At 33.6% G+C, this 19,509-nt stretch overlaps 2 protein-coding genes across 2 annotated transcripts; one reads left to right on the forward strand and one right to left on the reverse strand.

Moving 5' to 3' along the window:
- Nucleotides 1-1,512: 1,512 nt before the first annotated feature.
- Nucleotides 1,513-7,729, forward strand: Pfdn5 (prefoldin 5). The gene is made up of 3 exons (XM_089639712.1): nt 1,513-1,791; nt 1,938-2,147; nt 3,791-7,729. Exons 1-3 carry the CDS (start codon nt 1,690-1,692, stop codon nt 3,965-3,967), a joined length of 489 nt encoding a protein of 162 aa, XP_089495838.1. The 5' UTR covers nt 1,513-1,689; the 3' UTR covers nt 3,968-7,729.
- A 1,578-nt stretch (nt 7,730-9,307) lies between these two features.
- Grx3 (Glutaredoxin 3) lies at nt 9,308-19,235 on the reverse strand. The gene is made up of 4 exons (XM_089639711.1): nt 19,045-19,235; nt 18,565-18,733; nt 17,095-17,348; nt 9,308-9,602 (listed from the first exon to the last, which is right to left on the reverse strand). The coding sequence occupies exons 1-4, from the start codon at nt 19,095-19,097 to the stop codon at nt 9,425-9,427; spliced, it is 654 nt and encodes a 217-aa protein (XP_089495837.1). The 5' UTR covers nt 19,098-19,235; the 3' UTR covers nt 9,308-9,424.
- Nucleotides 19,236-19,509: the final 274 nt, after the last annotated feature.

Below are 19,509 nucleotides of genomic sequence, written 5' to 3' on the forward strand. Positions count from 1 at the left end.
TAGAGTTTCTAACATGTTGCGAGAAGAGTCACTTTTGCAAAAAATATTATCGATAACTTCAGAGGGAAGATAAAGCATGAGCACAGCTTGACATAGCGTAGCATGACATAACATAGCGTGAAGTATTTTCATAGCCTGACATAGCATAGCGTGACATTGCATAGAATAATATGATGGCTTTCGTGGTCAAACGGATAAGATCTTCGACTACGAATTAAGAGGTCGCGTGATCGAATCCCGACGTGTGCGATGTAAGTATAAGTACAAAATATATGTGAAAATTCACCTTTATCAAAAATACTAATTTCGGTTGTGTGTCTCCCTGTAACTCTGATTCAATGAACTCTAGAACTCGAATTTGCTTTGAATTTAAGTGTACTTTTCAAAAGTGGAACTGATTGTGTGAAAAATTCAGACCATGCGATTAAGTACCATTAGGTATATTGAGAACAATATTAAAAAAAAAACTTATTTTTTATCTTAATATTACATTTAATTACGTATTGCCCATCTCACTAAGTGTGAAACGCCTGTGTTGAGATGACAATTTACAGAGTGGTTGTTAGCTAGGTTTTGGTTTACACAATATTATGAAAATGACAGATAAAATAAAATCAGTTTTTTTTTAACTGTACAATTCAACTATACTATGTATGTAATGTAAAAATATACGTCAACTCCCTTTACACATTTCTTGTACAAATACAAAAAAACACTCTTATAACATAATCACACCACCAGAAATATAACCATCCGACACTACAATGCCTACAATGTACCTAAACCTCATTGCTTCATACTACATCAGCACAAAAACAATTCACCTCCCAATACCTTCAACCTTCTCCCCGATATCCTAAAAACCGAAACTCAACTCCTTACTTTCAAAACACAAATAACTCTATGAATTCTTACATCTGCAATACATTTCAATTACAACACCCATACATTCTACATCTTTTACACTTTAACCCCCCTAATCTCCCTTCACACATCTCTCAGATTCCTCAATGGTCTTAATTCATATAAAATTATAATTATTGACTTACTATCGGTCACATAAAATGTTAACTAAATCGGAATTGTATAAATTATTGAATTATATAAACTATTATTATGCATATTATGAAAATGTTCAATCTGTAAACTTCACCCGCCATAACACAGAGGCATCCATACAAAACAGCTTTCATCATTATTTACGATGTTATATTACATTGGTATCTGATTCTGTACAAAAACGATGTTTACATTTTCAGTTTACAGCTCTCAGCATTTTAAGTTCTTCAGTTGTTTTTCAAGGGTACAAGTAATTAAAAAAAAAGTTTTATTAGCTTTCCAATATTCCTTTGACACTTATTTATAATTCCATCTTTAGTATTTTTTCATAATACCATCTGACATGACTTTCCTTCTCTCGTAAAACTTGACGACAGTATGCAGAAATGGAAAAAAAAATCATTCTGACAACGGGTTTATTTATGCTGACAACCTTCAGACACTAAAATCCAAGATGGCAATATAATAAAATTTTACCATATATGTCACTCAGTAAAAAGCGTGTTTAATTTGCCGATTTTTATTTTTATCGAAAGTAGTGTCTTATATCCCACAAGTTAACTGACAAATTTCCAAGGAATTTGCTATACACGTTTTAACTAAAAGCCAACCCCTTTTCCATACTTCAAAATGGAAACCATTTCATCTTCCCCGGGTCAGGGTATGCAGCAAATAGATTTAACCAAACTAAACTTACAGCAGTTAACACAGCTGAAACAGCAAGTTGACCAAGTAAGGCACACTTTCATCTACATTCTGATATGATTCTACATAGTATTGCATGACAACTTGATACAAAAATGTGTATTTTAGGAAATTATTTTATGCATACCTTCTGTTCAAGTTAAAATTAATAGTTCCCAATTGTTGTGCTTTAGGAACTTAATTTATACCAGGATTCTCTCCAAACATTGAAATTAGCCCAGACTAAGTTCATAGACTCGGGCGAGAGTGTTGAAAAAATAACCCCAGCAACTAAAGGGAAGACGATTATGGTGCCGTTGACCGGCTCAATTTACGTCCCTGGAACAATCACCGATACAGAAAATGTTATCATAGATATTGGAACTGGTTATTACGCCGAAAAGGTAAGATTATTTTAATGTATTGTTTCAACATAGGAAACTGAATAAAATGGGCGGCATTCGATAACCTAAAACAACTGACCACCAAAACTCTGAAAACGGTACAATCGTCAAACAACTTTAATATGGCTTTGATTATGACCCTTTCTGGCTTAATAATTATTTGTGTAAGTAAGGTAATATTAGTAGATTTTGGGTTAATAGAATAGTTTTCACAACAGCTCTTTTCAAAGTAGGTACTAAACCCTGAATTTTTTTAATCTATAATTTATAAACAGATTAACAACTACTTTTTAAAATCAATTGTTCACTACAATTTATGACAAAAACTACTGCATAGCATGTTTTTGCAAATGATCAGAGTATTTTAACCCTAGATAACTAAACTGTTTTCATTGTAACTACACTTTCGTCGAGTGGTCTACGCAATAAAACACTAGAAATAAATCAAAAATATTAAATTAAGATAGGAACTTGTTACATGGCACAAAAGTAAGGTTTATAATGAACAAATTAATATCAAAATATCAGTCTACACAGTGACCACACATGTCAACATTATGTGGACCACAAATAGCCCCTCTACATCTGGTGCAACGGTGTTTGGTCTTCCTCCGGGCCTTGGATGGACACAGGTATCAAATTTTACGCACGTTTGACGTAGACGGAACCGAAGCTTCTATTGTAGAAGATTCTCCAACATTAACAATAAATATAAGAATATATGAATGTACGTACCTTAAAAATAAAAATTGTTGTTATAACTAAACTTTCGTCCAGCGGACGACGAGATGGTCATAGGGCACGTACTAGTATGCGTGTGGCCGCAATCGCTTCACGTGCTGCACTGTTTACTCAAATTAGGAAGGTAATGAAAGAGTCAAGGTTGGGGAACGGGGGGAAGTAGGTGATTTAGAATTTCGCTGAGTAGCGCGTCGTCGCCTCGACGAGCCAATACTACTAAAATAGCTCTCGGAAACTTGACCTAAAATAGAGTAGTATTTTAACCCTTCATGTCTTTGGAATATTGACCGATATATTTCTTAAAGATCCTGTCACAAATTGGGAGAATTTATGTGTATTTCCGCTTCTCAATAAAATCTAAATAAATGGGAATTTTCTGAATGTATTCGAAAACTAAAAACTGTTTTTTAAAAGTGATGAAATATTTGATTATTAGAAATAATCATAATTTTTAAAATTTTCGAATCAAACTTAAAAAGTTAAAAAATTGTCACCTTACGTTTTTTCGTCTAAATACTGAACTAAAATTACTGATAACAAAAAAAAACACATATTTTTTTAGACAAATATATTACAAACATTATTAAAGTTTAATAAATTTTTCTCATATTGCGGTCAGAACCTTCGGTTTCATAGAAGTTTAATTCTTCCGTTGTTAACTTCTAGATTTGAATATAAAGCATGGTGTTTTCTCTTTCTAACACCATTTAGATCATATTTCTAACTATGGCAGTATAGAGAACAATTTCTATGAGATCATGTGAGCTGTTCTGAAAAGCGAACAAATTAGCCTGGGGAGATAAAAAGTTATATATTTTATTTATATTCCTCAATGTCTTGTATATGGAATGTTTCATAATATAATATTATCTTAACTTTGTAATTATTTTGATATTTTCCAGGGAATCGCCAGCGCCAAAGACTATTTCAAAAGAAAAGTGGAATTCCTCACTCAACAAATGGAGAAAATTCAAGCTTTAGGCATCGAGCGATCCAAAATCCGAGATGCCATTTGCGATGTGCTGGAACGCAAACTGCAAGGACAGATGGCCGCACAAAAGTCACCCGCTGCTTCATAAGACACTAAATCACCTAAAACAAACACTTACAGATATACAAACCTGTCTGATCAAGTGGTGATTAAGACATGATAAACTTGTTGAATTCCGCCTCATGCTTCATACGCCAACAAAATTATAGATAGAACTTGGTTTCGACTTAATTATTACAAGAAACGACTATGTATCTCGGGGGAGATGGTAAAAGTTGCACTAAAGTTCCATTTTTTCTCAATCAAAGTTATGTTTGAAAGTTAGGAAATGCACATACAGTATTACAAAAACCCAATCTAACAACTTAAAAACCTATTTTGTGCATGTTTACTCAAATCGCCTCCTTAAATAGTTGTCTCCATTAGATATTTAAGTTGAAATCAAGTGATGTTTTTTTTAAAGAGCCTATGCATGAAGAGGAATTCAACAACTTTACCGAAGACATCACAAGTAATGTAGATAATGAAAAAATATATGGCTTAACTTCTACAATGCATCTATCCCATCATGCGGCATGTCTTGACGCATTATGTTTTAGTGAGGCTTCATGGATTAGATATGCGTCAGACACATAGATAAGGTTAATAAATGTGTTGATTAGTTTTTTTTGTCCCTCTTTTGGACATCTCATAGATAGGTTTGTTAATTTGTATAATTTGAGTTCCCTCTAAGCTTCTCTCGAGATCTGGTACACCTCTAATATTGCTAGAGCATTAATTTAATTTTGCAGGGCACAAACTTTTAATTAATTTAAAAATACCAGCTTTAATGTTTAATTGATTGGCATACATGCAGAGGCATGCCATCCATATAGGCACACTGCCTACCCTACCATACTCACATGGCGCTACTTTAAGCTCAGAGTCTGTAGCCCGACTGGCTTAGTGAGAATCTTGTTTACAAGTATTGTCAGCTCTGCTCAGCTAAAGTAACGATCTTTCGGTCTTGCAAAATTTCTTATCGGTTGAAGTGAAACCAACATACTGTTGGCTTTAATACCATTACACGTTACATCATTTGTTATAACAAAGTTGTATCAAATATGCATCAGATATTATTAATTTTTTTGCTGTCACCTTATCTGTATATTTTTAATGTTACTAATTCATTTTTATATTTAGCAAGAACAAATTTCATCCACACAACAAATTTTATTCATTAATTTATAAATGTGTTATTTAATGTCTCATTGAATTATGTTCACGTCTTCTTTTGCTATTTTTAACCCCCTTTGCATAAATAATAACTTTAAAACATTGTTATTTCATTTTTCTGAAAATTATAAGTCATAAAAAACATAAGATTTTCTAACCCAACAATACTAGGAAAGTTAGGACGGGTTGGCTCACAGAATTTGAACGATTCATCAAAGTTAAAATTCAAGTTCTATTCATGTTCTGTTAGGAGGGGTTGTTTCACAGAATTTGAACAGTTCTTCAAATTTAAAAGTTCATTTTCAAGTGCTGTTATTATTTCGGTTTTGTGAAACGACTAGCCAAAAATGTTAAAATAACGGAACTTGAATAGAATCTTCACAGAACTTGAAAATCAACACTGCAATTTGATGAATTGTTAAATTCTCTGAAACAACCCGTCATTAGTATTTTTTTTTTGATTAAAAAAATTCCCTCAGGGTCTATGTCATCTTGGGGATGCTGTGTGGAGGGTCTTTTTGGGGAAAGGAAGGAGAGGAAGTTCTGGGAAGGAAAAATTTATGAGGAGAGAGTTGGAATCTGGGGATCAATGTGTCCAGGGATAACGGACGAATGAATCAAAATCAAGGCGGTGGGTCGAGAGAGTCCGGCTGGAGATGTCAAAAGGTTTCCCTCAACCAGTCTCCCCGATCCGGCCCGCTACGCAGCAGGTGGGCAAAAGCATCCGCCGCCAAGACCTAGACAAACCTCACCCAATGAACCCGGGCACCGCTGCTAAGTCACCAAACGTAGCTAACCACTTGGGGTGACCTATGACAGGAGTGTTGGTTATTCAATAAATGGTGCTTGGGGCGGCGGTACCCATACCCGCCTCTTTTTTATGGCGTAAACATTAAATAATGTTACTTGTTTATAACCAAATCTCTAAATACAGGGTTTTCCAATAAGAGGTGTTATTTTGAATAGCCCGCTATTTCGGTAGATGTTACTTTTGAAGCTGTCATTTTTTGACATTTGACAAGTAGAAACTACGCCATTAATAAAAATGGAACGATACACGCTTCAACAATGCATTGAAATTATTAAAATTCACTTGAGTGAATCAAATGCAAATCATCTTGAGTGATGAGGCCCATTTCCACCTCGGTGGCTTCGTCAACAAGCAAAATTGTCGCATCTGGGGCTCGGAAAACCCAAGAGTTATTGTTGAAAAGCCTCTCTATCCTCAACGTGTGACTGGTTGGTGCGGTTTATGGTCCGGCGGAGTCATTGAACCTTACTTTTTCGAAAATGAGGCTGGAACAACAGTTACGGTGAATGGATTGCGCTATCGAGAGATGATTAATGATTTTTTATGGCCGGAATTGGATGGTATTGATCTGGACAACGTTTACTTTCAACAAGACGGCGCTACGTGCCACACAAGCAACGAAACCATTGATCTTTTACGATTGAATATCAAAATAACACCTCTTATTGGAAAACCCTATAGTATGAAATAAAGTCGCTATCCGTGTCTGTCTGTTTGTGCGCTTAGTTCTACTAAACTATGCAACGGATTTTTCAATATCATTCAGAGAATTTGTTCCGGAATTCCCAATTTGATTTTGGGCTGTCAAAAAACGTTAACATTAATTTATAGTAAGCTGGTAAAATAATAAATAATAATAATATTTGGATGATTTGTATAGCGCCGTTTTTGTGGAAAATCACCTCAAGGGCGCTGTACAAATATATAATACATTTCTACAATGATCTGTGTTATTACTAACTATATATGGAGATAATATACAGTACAATACTTACATGGTAGGTTACTTGAGATTAACACTTAATTAACATTAAAATCATTCATCTTTCAAAGGCATTTATCGTTTACTTATAAAAATCACCCACCAATCTCCCCTTAGTATTCCTTATTTACTTTCTCTTAACAATTCTCGCATTTTCTCAGTTCTATACAAGTTCATAGACTTGAATGACTTCAATATTTGAAATTTCCTATTCCCGTATAGATTTCCCATAAAATTATAACCATCTCCCCTAACTTTAACGGCACATAGCACTCTCTTTAGGGTGAATTGCCTAATACAAAAAAAAAAAAAAAAAAAAACATTAACTAATTGTTTATTAGCGAAATTTAGATACAGGATATAATTGGAAAATTGGATATAACGGGACCTTCTCTCAGGAATAGTTTATTTAATTTAAGGGTATGACAGCTTAAAAAGTTTTTAGTTTAGACCGGAATTCTGTTGGACTTGTTATGGATCTTAGTTCCGGAGGGAGTTTATTCCAAGCCTTCGGCCCAGATACTCCAAAAGCACGATCACCAAACTTTCTATTTGGCTTACGCTTAGGTTCCATCAGTCTGCCTACAGCTGCAGATGTTGCTGATTGACTGCTTCAGACCAGTGTTTTCCGGGACGCATAGTTTAGAGATGTAGGGTGGGGTCATTTCATTAATGGATTTAAATACCATCCAGCACAATTTGTACTGGGTTCTTTCAGGGCACTTGAGCCAGTGAAGGTTACGAAGGTGTTCTGAAATGTGCAAATATTTTGAAACCAGTGTAACACCCATATGGCCAGGAATGGGGCGCGTCAAGGAGAAGATGACTTTTCGAGAGGGATGTTTTGCTTATCTATGGACACTTCCGGCTAGAGGATAAGGGAAGAAGGTTGAATTATAAAAACACTGTGAGAGATACTGCAGAATAAACAGTTTAATCCAAAAGTATACAGACTATTATTGACTTTACCCCGCTGGATAAGTAGTGGTTGTTACACCCGGTTATGAGCCGTGCTGCTGCATTAAACACTGAAAATATACTATGAGTCCGTCAATCCTAGCAAATAAGAAATTGAACAAAATTCTCACAATCATATTACTTTTCTAAACCATCAAAGACAGTTAACCTCTCAGACAAAGGCATTTGTATGCTATGTGTTCCTTTGCGAACTGTCAAAACGCGGAAATTTTTGTGTTATTCACGACTTTTGCTAAAAGCATCATAACTCACGTCTTGGGAAACGTAGCCTCATTCTAAAAAATGTTTTGGAAAGATTATGAAATTCACTATCGTATTGTTTTGTTATACGTAAATATTTGCGTTTCTAAATATACATTTTCTGAAAACGTCAAAAATATGTAAAAATCGCTGACCATTATTTCAAAGCTGTGAAAAATGTACTTTTTTCTGAGTATCATAAAGAAATAACACTTTATATATTGAAGAAATATAATTAAAAACTATTAGTCACCTCAAAATATTAACCGTCCAAACTAAAATATTTTTAATAAATTATTTAAAAACGCAATAAATTACGAACGAACAAGCTGACAGATTCAATCGACTCAGATAATGCACCTCAAGATTCCATAGATATTTTTGAATGCAGACGCGTAGCGTTATTCATTATCGATACTCTGTTTTTTAAATCATGGCAATCCGTATACTAGTGATGGAAATAAATCGATTTTTGTAAAATCTCGCGCGCTTACGTGAAAAGACGTACTAATGTCTTGACCGCTATTATCATATTTACGTCTTTTGACGTTCTAATGTTCCGAGTGGTTAATAGCCGCTTTAACATTTTTTTATGTATGAGCAAAAAGCATAAAGTAGGTTACCTAATTTTTTTTATTTCGATTTCTATAATTTATTAACATAAAATAAAGAATATATTTCACATAAAATAAAAATGTATGAAAAAAACCATGGCACACAACTCACGCCACTAGGAGGCGCTAGTGTAGTATGCTGCCATCAGAAGGTATGGAAAATGTCGGAAGTTGGAGGTATGTATTATTAATAAAAGGATATTTGGTAGTACCTACTAAATATAGTAAATACTACCAAATACCCTTATTATAGTCTTAAATTATGTATTATTATCTACTAAATAAACATTCATTTTTAATCGCAGGAACTGGCTATGTTTTTTTTTGGTAAGGGGCCGAATGCTGCTTATCTATAAATCAAGAGTAGTCAGTGCTAAAATTAATTTTCTCTAGACTTTTTCTAGTTCCATAATAATCTTTTCACTGCATTCACTATAGTAAATAAGTTAATTTCAGTAGTTTTATCGCATTGATTGAATCTCACAATCAGCGGGGGGAAATAGGTGATTTCGAATTTCGCCAAGTAGCGCGTCGTCGCCCCGACGACCGATTAGTTATCTAGGGTTAAAAAATAATAATACAACAGGATTATAAATAAAATTTTATTTTATTTCAAATAAAAAGATCTAGTTGTGGTATACATGATTTGATCGCTGTATAGATGTCGAAATGGAAGGTAAGTCCATAATATATGTAATAATGATATTATGACTTGAGTGTGGATTCCAATTCTCCGGCAGCTAGCATCTCCTTGATGATGTCGAGACCTCCGATCAGGTCTCCCTTTACATAGACCTGAGGGTACGTGGGCCAGTCCGAGTATGTTTTAAGTCCTTGACGTACTTCTTCATCGGTTAGAATGTCAAAAGTTTCATACTCCACGCTGTAAAATAGAAAAACAGACAGTTAAAAAAAGTGCCAAATGCATTCCGACAAAATGGAAAACTGTAAATATCCTTTCAGGTGATATTGGTTGAGCAGATTTCGGGAAAGTATTGCAAATTGTTTTTATTGGAAAATTTGATCTCTTAGTCCTAGCGGAAATTCAGGTGTGACAAAGTCATCAAATGGCAGTTCATCAGCGACATTTTTTTTTGTATATTTAAAAGGTCTCCGTTAAAATCTGATTCTAGATGCGTTTCAGTTTTCTATCAAATTGTAATTGCTGATATGCTTTAACAATATTACAGTTGTTCTCTTCTGATGAGATGATCATAAGCAGAAACGGACTTAGAATCGGCATTCAACGGGGACCTTTCAACTGAGAAAAAATAACCCTAAGGACGGGTCGTTTCGGAGAATTTGAATAATTCATCAAATTTCAACATTCATTTTCGGGTTCTGTGAAAGTCCTATTCAAGTTCTGTTATTATATAATTATAGGCTAGTTGTTCGACAGAACTGAAATAATAAAAGAATTTGAAGAAATCTTTCACAGAACTTGAAAATTAACGTTGAAATTTGATGAATTGTTCAAATTCTCCGAAACAACCCGTCCTTAAAGTCGATTACATTTGAATGTTACACTTGTTCATGTTACATTTTAATTTCTGTGAAACAACACGACCTAAGAAATATTATAGAAGCTTCAAGTATTCTTGCTAAGTTTCCTACTTATTTATTTATTTATTACACGCCCTAGTGGGCTTTTCTTTAAAAAAAAATACAAGCATTTTGTATCAGAGTAAACACTTAAAAATCAATACAATAAAGAAGAATGCAAACATAATGGCAAAAATGAATCCTCACGCATATAATTGAATTTAAAAGATTCAACAAAATAAAGTAGTAGAAGCGGAGAAGTTATATGGGTACATAGGTCTATTTGTGTCTAGAAGAATAAAAGTGATAGAATATACAACATTTATACTGATTAGTTTTAAGATGAAATATATCACCCAGATAAGAATATTTGTTTCCGAGATTGTGTCTCGGAATTGTGACTTGAAGTCTCGGAATCGGAGAATTTTGGTAAGCTAGTGTCCTGGTGTTGTTGAAGTAAAAAGGTAAGAAATGTCGGCATGATTTTTTGGGAACATGAATATTGATACATTGAAGTAATTCGGGACAGTCAATTTTAAAATGTAGTATTCTTTGTAACAGTATTAAATCTGTGCTTATTCTTCTTTCTGAAAGTTTCAATAGAGACATTTTATCCAAGAGGTAATTGTAATTTATGTTTTGTATAGGAATATGCAATTTATAATTTATAAACCTTAGAAACTTCCGTTGAATCTTTTCAATGTTATCTGAATGAATATTGAAAAATGGAGACCATAACGTAGAGTTATACTCAAGTTGGCATCTGACAAGGGTTTTATATAACATAATAAATGTTCCTAAATTATTGAAATCTTTTGCAGCTCTCAAAACAAAGCCAAGAGTCTTTAGGGCCTTGGTGATAATATTATTAATATGACATACAAAGGTGAGTTTACTGTCGAACATAATGCCTAGTTCAATAATTTTATTAACAGAAATTAAATTTTCATCATTTAATGAATATTGAAAAAAAATAGGATTACTTTTTTTATTTTTTTTTATGGTGAATACCTCACAAGAGTCCCAACTGCTCCCGTCTGGAGCTAGTGAGACTATGGCATCCCCAATTGAGGGATGTTGTGAGGCTGAAGGTAAGTTGGGAAGGGAAAGAGGAAGTACCTGGCTATTCAGATCTAGTCACTAAACACGGCTAAAGCCATTTGGAGCAACGTTTCAATTCTGAATGGTGGTCTTACACCAGGGCGATACTGGTAGTATCTTCCACTTATTTTGGAAAAATGAATGAACTGGAATTTATTTATGTTTAATGCTAATTTGTTGATTGAGCACCATTCAAAAAGCATCTCAAGTTAGTTTGAAGTGTAATACAGGGTGCGCCAGAGAAACTTACTTATTTGAAAGTTTAATAAAAACAAAAGCACTGTAGTACTGTATACGTACTATCAACAAGCGACCGACAAGATACTCCTCCACTCGACTCTTCACTGAATACAATGTCTTAAACATACGGCAACTCCACATAAAATTTACTCTAATGCATTTTTTGTACAAATATAAGAAAAAAAACCCTCGTACACCACAATTACACCACCAGAACAATAACCAACCGACACTACAACGTCCCTACACTACATACCACGTCAGCTCGAAGACATTTCATGTACCTAGCTCCCAAAATATTTAACCTTCTCCCTGAAAACTTAAAAACCGAAACCCAACCCCATAAATTTAAAAAACTAATATCAAAATGGATAAGTTCACTTGGAGACCACAATATATAAAAATTGGTACATAAATTAAATTATATTATAATTTTATCAACTAATTATCAATTATTATTAATATTTAATAACATTTTTATTACTATAAATACATTTAGAAACCATGATTTTAATATTTGTAATGCAATTAAATTTGTATAATTTAATAACTTTTAATTTAATTTAATTTGTATATTTTTACTACTTACTTATTATTTAATTGTATAATCTAATTAACTTATATTTCAATCTAAATTGCATAACTTTATAACTTATAATTAACTTATTTTATAAATCCAATCTGTAAATATCACCCGCCATAACACAGGGACATCCCTAGCATGGCGGTTGAATTATCAAAAATATGTATAAATGTTCAACAAGTTCTTATAATAAATAAATAAATAAATAAATAAAAAGTTATTGTTGTAATTCTTTTTTTATTTGAAAATGCAATGTACCAAGTTTTTTTTCATACTGTCTTAAAAATGACATCTTTTAAATGGCGACCCTCATTGCGCATACACTGGTTAAGTCGTTTTTTGAAGTTCTCGTCCACTCTTCTAAGCATATCAATCGGAATATTGGCAATAGCATCGCGAATGTTGTTCTTCAGGTGATCTATGGTCCGTAGTCGATCGACATAAACAAGGGATTTCAAATAACCCCATAAAAAAAAATCACATGGAGTCAAATCCGGAGAGCGCGCCGGCCATGGGAGATCGCCTCGGAGAGAGATGAGGCGGTTGGGGAAATGTTGTCGCAGCAAATTCATGCCCGCTGCACTCTAGACCACAGCATAATGGCAACTGACGAGAATGGGAAACAAACTTGGGGACGTCCCCCTCTAGATGCGCCCCCTCCTGCCCCTCTACCTGCCCAACTTAACGGACGGGAATTTTTTCAAATAAGTAAGTTTCTCTGGCGCACCCTGTACAATAATTAATGTGGTTAATCTCGTTGGCAAACAGTAGAACGTTTATATCAGAAAATACATCAAAAATGTCGTTTATGAATATTATAAACAAAATGGGCCCCTGATGAGAGCCCATATTATGGATATGATTTTTTTGTATAAAGTAGCAAATCATGTTCTTTAGAAAATGAACAGAATTTTTTAAATATTTTTGAACGTGAACTACACAAAACAAAATAAACCATCCTTTTTGTCTACGTTTTGTTTTTCAAATAAATCAAAACAGACAGCTGGTGTTAGATGGTAATTTAAACCTTATCACCATCTGATAAGAACTGCATGATTTTGGTTGACGCCAAATGTTCCATGCTGCGATGCATCACTTTTAGGCCCCGTAGTAAGCGTTCAAAGATGGTTTGAAAGGGAGATACGTAAATACGAATGTTGGAGGGAGCGCGCTAATATTAAAAAACCATAATAATTAAGCGAAAATGGTGAAAATATTTAATAAAACATGACTCGTTTGAAATAGAGCGAAAATCTCTCAACAAATGCTTATGCACTTAAAGATACACTATGAATTTTTTCATGCCTATAACATATTAAATAATGGAACAAAATGTGTTTTAAATAATTTTCGGAGCTTACTTTGCGATTTTTTTTTTCTATCGAGGGAATATCATATAATTAACGTTTCGGCATAAGAAATGTATAGATATTATCTTTAAAAATTAAATTTTTTTATAAAATTAAAGAGTTAACGAGAAACTTGTTATAAATCAGTAGAAATTGGGTATGCATATGTAATAAGGCTACAAAAACATATAAAAGATCAATTTTATGTAAGTCAATAAGCAATACATAATTATTATGTTCAAACCAGTCTACATTGTGAGGAGTCATCAAAATAATAAAAATGGTATATTTTTTATCGTTGCAGCTTTGTGTAAAATGGAAAATATTGTTTTTGTATTCAGTACAAGTGTCACAATGGTTCCACTTAAAATTTATATTCATACTTCCTCATTCAACTCAGGATTTACTGGTCAAAGTTCAGTACTTGATCTATAGATTTGTTGAATTAAGTCCAAGACTAAAATATGACATCACAAGAGGTTATCATAGCCATCAAATGAAGTATGTATGTACTATAAAATTGAAACAATCTGACCTCTCAATAATAAAATGTTGACCTCAAAATGCACTCATATATTGTGTAGAACTGACTATGTGTTATTACATCTTTCAAATAATTATTGCATTTTTTACTTTTTCATCATTGCACAGAATATCAAAAGACACGGTACTCTTTTACATCGAGAGCCATGCAGACCATCGATATGTTGATAAACTACCGTCTGAAAAATGTAGACAGCTAGATGTTGTGTTTACAAACACTGCAGCCTGTAGGAATAAGGAACTAAAGATCAAAACAGCAGGGGTCCTAGAAGGATCCTAGAGACGACCAATAGGGATATTCCAATTCTACTGAAGGATAAGTTGATAATTGTTCTTAACCTTTCAACTAACAACTTTTACGTTAACTGCAGTTTCAATTCTCTCGGATGAATTGTCCCATTTGACATTCAATTTCAAATAGATTTGCTGTTTTTGAATGTATTTCAAAATAAAATACTGTTTTTGAAAGCAGATAAAAGACTCTTTTAGATTTTAGTAATACAGATCGACATACGGGATTAAAAATATAAAAATTTTGAACGCAAACACAGACAAAGTTTTTAAATTTTATTTTGGTAAAAAGCAGTCACTTTGTGGTTTGATATATTAATTGAAATAAAACAATAACTTTGTTTGTAACCACGATTTATGTTTGTAACACGACCATAAATCGTGGTTGCAAACAAAGTTATTGTTTTATTTCAAAGTTTTTAAAGTCGCTTACCAATGGTTTTTAGAGTGTAAACTGTAAGTAGCATTAAAAAGAAACTAAAAAAACGTATTTGATTAGACAAAGATATTATAAAATTTATTGTAACTTCAATTTTTCCTCGTTTTGTATAAAAATATTGATTATAATATTAGCAAACCTTGATAAATATTTTTCAGATGCTAAATATTTTTTCATATCAGGTTATTTAAAAATTTTCGGGATCGTCTATGGTAAACTTTTAAATACAAAAACAAAGCATGGTGTTCTCTCTTTCTCACACTGTTAAAATCATATATTTTTACCGTAATACAAAATAGCCAGCATCACCTTTAAGTCGTGCGATTGCAGTATTTGGAAGGCAGCGAAAAGACGTTAATTTTAAGGTTAAAGATAATTCCTTATACTTAATTAGAACTGGACTTTTTAAGCGCCAATGACATGTACGAGAAACCAGTAATCATTTGACTTTACATAATATTAAAGTTTGGTTGTTGACTAATGGGATGAATTTAGCTACGTCTAAAACCAAAGTAGTGGCTTTTACGCGCAAAAGAAAAATACCCCCCTTTTCTGTCTGCTTTGATAATGTCCCTCTTCAAATCATTAAGCAAATTAAATTTCTTGGACTACTTTTGGATCATAAACTTTCCTGGCTCCCGCATATTCAGAACATTTCGGCTAAGTGTGAAAAGGGGCTAAATATTATGCGAGCTGTTTCCAGAGTGTGGTGGGGATCTCATCCTACTACTCTTAAATTAATGTATGGTGCTCTAGTGCGAAGCCATTTAGATTATGGAACATTTCTTTTCGATCCTCTTCCTAAATATTTGGACAAAAAACTTGAAAGAATTCAGTCCAAAGCGCTCAGAATAATTATTGGAGCGATGAAATCTTCTCCAATTAATTCTCTCTAGGTAGAATGTGTTGATCCCCCCTTAATTTTGAGGAGACAATTCCTAGCTGATAAATATATTTTTAAATCCTTTTCTGTATCGCGTCACCCTTTAGAACAAAGCCTTGATTATTTGTTCAATAACTTAAATAACGAAAAAAGATCGACAGATAAAATCGACTTCCTCTCCTTCTAAAAAGTTTTCTTTCATTCAAATCTCTGTCTTCTTCCCTCCAAAATCTACAAAAAGATCATATCCTTCCTATTTTCACCATCCCATTTGATTCTATCAATTATATCCCCAAAGTTATAACTTCAGACTTCCAAACTGATATTTTAACCTCATCTAATCAAGATGTTGAGGAAAAATTTAAAAACATTACATCTTCTAAGTTTCCAGAATTTTCACTCATTTACACAGATGGTTCTAAGTCTGATAACAAAGATTGTGGAGCTGCGGTACACATTCCCGAATTCGATTTAGATTTGTCTTATAAATTGCCTAAAGAAATTTCTATATTTACTGCAGAATGCTTCGCAATTGAACAAGCTTTGAGTCAAATCCAGCTTTTCAATATTCGACGAGCCTTACTGTGCACTGACTCACTAAGCGCAGTGTTGAAAATTTCCTCAAATATCCATAAACCAGAAGACTATATTATTTATAATATCAGAAACACCCTTAAATCTTTAAATGAATTAAATTTCGAGACAATATTGGTTTGGGTCCCTGGCCATTTAGGAATTGAGGGTAACGAGAAAGCCGATTCTCTAGCTAAACTTGGAACAATTTCTGGCTCTAATCCTTTAAATTTTAGAATTCCTATCTCTGACGTCATCCCAATTCTTAAATCCAACATGATTCGCTCCTGGGAAGAAAATTGGACTAATACGAAAACCCGAACTGGTGCTTTTTATGCTGGAATACAAAATCATATTCAAAGTAAACCTTGGTTCCACGGCAAGAAAAAATCCAAAAGATTTATATCCTGTATCTCGAGAATGAGAATTGGTCATTGCTCCATTGCATCCCATTTGTTTAAAATCCGGGTCCTAGATAGTCCACTCTGCCAGTGCGGTATGGAAAATGAGACTCTTGATCATGTTTTCTTTAATTGTAAAAATCATTCATCTTTCAAAGGCATTTATCGTTTACTTATAAAAATCACTCACCAATCTCCCCTTAGTATTCCTTATTTACTTTCTCTCAACAATTCTCGCATTTTCTCAGTTCTATACAAGTTCATAGACTTGAATGACTTCAATATTTGAGATTTCCTATTCCCGTATGGATTTCCCATAAAATTATAACCATCTCCCTTAACTTTAACGGCACATAGCACTCTCTTTAGGGTGAATTGCCTAATACAAGAAAAAAAAAAAACAGTAATCAACAATTATGAATAGTTTTACCCTGTGTCTTGCAAGATCTGTATGAGTGTCCTGCTGAATCCACACTTGGGAGTGGTCCTGTTGCCCTTCATGAATACCATGACATTGTGTTTATTGATCAGCTTCTTCAGTCTCTCCTCCAGGGGCTCCTTGGGCGGGGCGGGCACGGAGCTGAGGTGCTTGACCTTAGCTGTGAGGCTGACCACATCCGCTCCGTCTATTCTGTCCACCAGTTTGCTATTTCTTATGAATACGATGGTAGGAACAGCTTCAATCTGTAATAGTAATAATGCATTAAATACACACAGTAAATTTATCTGACCCTCTCTCCTGCCTCGGGGTCGCACCATTTTCGAATATCGCCTGGCAAGCAGATCATGGCACATCATCGTCACCACGCCTACGCTTATAACAACACATCATCTGTCGCTGTGACAAGTCTTTATGGGATTGTATGGCGAGTGATAAAGTGTTATCCGTATAGTGTAATGTGTTGCCACCCCTAAAGCAGTATTTTCCATCACCCCCGACGTAAATAGTTATCTTTTATAGTAATCAAATTGAATCGAAGTGCTATATTAAAAAAAATATTCATATTATTCATGTCCAGCTATCCTAAAAGATTAACTATTATGTTTGTGCGTTCTATATAAATATATGGTAATTATTTCCCTAACCGCTGCACTTTGACGCGTGGATTATGAATTACACTTTGTTTCAACTATTTACATGCTATTAGTTTGGGTTAGTTAAGTTATTTTGTACTTATTTAGATTGGGACAAAGCCTTTACAAGTGTCACTATATACATTTTTTTTTCCAAAATGGTGGCAAATGACTTCCCTTCTGATGTAAATAGGTAGTTGTTTCTTGTAGAAATTAAGTAGAAATGAAGGATCATTTCCATAATCTGTGCATATTAAAAGTGTGGCGGTAAGGGGAATATTTACCAAATATATAATCATCTACAAATCTTCTGACATCATAAAATTCTAAACTGAAAGTAAAAAAAATAGGTTTTCATTTGAAAGTTCATATTGTAAATAAATCATCTTGGCGTTTTAATTCCTATCCATTGTGAATAAAAAAAGATCTCACAGGCTATAAAAAGGTTCACATTTGTGCAATAAACTGAGAAAATGAAAAAAATTATTAGGACGTAATACCCAATATGCAAAAAAAAAAGAAGTTGGTTTTGGGTAGGTACTTTGGGCTAGCTTTGAAATCAACTGTTCTGTATTATTTGTGCATGGGTGTCTGGAGAGATGAGTTTTGGGTTTAGATCTTAATTATTTTGTGTTTTATGTTCATATGGTAGGTTATTCCAAGCTTTAGAGATATTGAGTTTCTAAATACTGAATATTTTGTGGATGGAAGTTATTCAACATATCGATTTTTAATCTTAGTATAGGTTTTCATGACAAGACTTCAGAAATGAGTCAGAAGTTATTTTATTTGGTCAAATCAACTGATTAAGCTTTACAAATCATACCTTAAGCTTAAGGGATATTTCTGGCATATCCTCAGCTGGGCAGACACAGAACTGTGTACCACTTGGCTTCAATTCAGGCAAATTTGCTAATTCGGACATTACATCGTTTATTTGCTTGCATTGCGGTGCCCATTCTGCTGCAAAATGTGCCACTGACAAGTTGGACGAGCTGAAATATCAAACAAAGCAGGTGTTAATTGATTGTAATAACAAAATATGTCAAGCATACAGTAATCATACTTCAACTGCATTCCAAGACAATAAAACTTCATGTTTATCATAAAAATATTACATAAAATAGAGAAAGTCCCCGTTTACATTATGGCACAAATAGTTCACCTGTAATTTAACATGAGTGTAGAGAGATAAGGAAAATTAACGATAGTAATGCATGATTCAGAAATAAATTTTACCTGTGCCGTTCAAACTTAACCCTATTGTTATTTGTAATTATAATGCGAGAAATAAGTAAATGCGTACCTTATAAATTTGCTGAACTCATCTGAAGAGGTAATATTCTTTACCACCGACATTATTGCTGAGTTTTTCAAATAGTATGCGGCAAAATCCTGTTGTCAATATCAAACTGTCTAGTTTACCAGTTTACCGATTTTTTGCTGGCTTTGGCGTTTTGGCGAAGCACGTAGACCACGAGTGTTGCCATTTTAACAGTTGCCAGGTTCCCAGGTTGCCAGTTGCCAGTTGCCAATGTTGCCAGCAGGGTTGCCAATGAATATATTTTAAAATACTCACAATAGATGTTCAAATTTCCCCATAAGGTCCTTTCCCTCCAAAATAAAACTAAGTTCTTTTGAAATACCTAAGCATTTATTTTTATTATCTAGTCATTTTCGGATTCTATCTTTGGTTCAGATTTAAAACATAAAAAAATGCTGCTAAAGAAAATGAAACTAGAGTACATTCTCACAATTATTGAAAATATTG

This window comes from Hesperophylax consimilis, chromosome 14 (genome assembly GCF_061612785.1).
Source record: "Hesperophylax consimilis isolate HC1 chromosome 14, BYU_Hcon_1.0, whole genome shotgun sequence".
Classification (NCBI taxonomy): domain Eukaryota; kingdom Metazoa; phylum Arthropoda; class Insecta; order Trichoptera; family Limnephilidae; genus Hesperophylax; species Hesperophylax consimilis.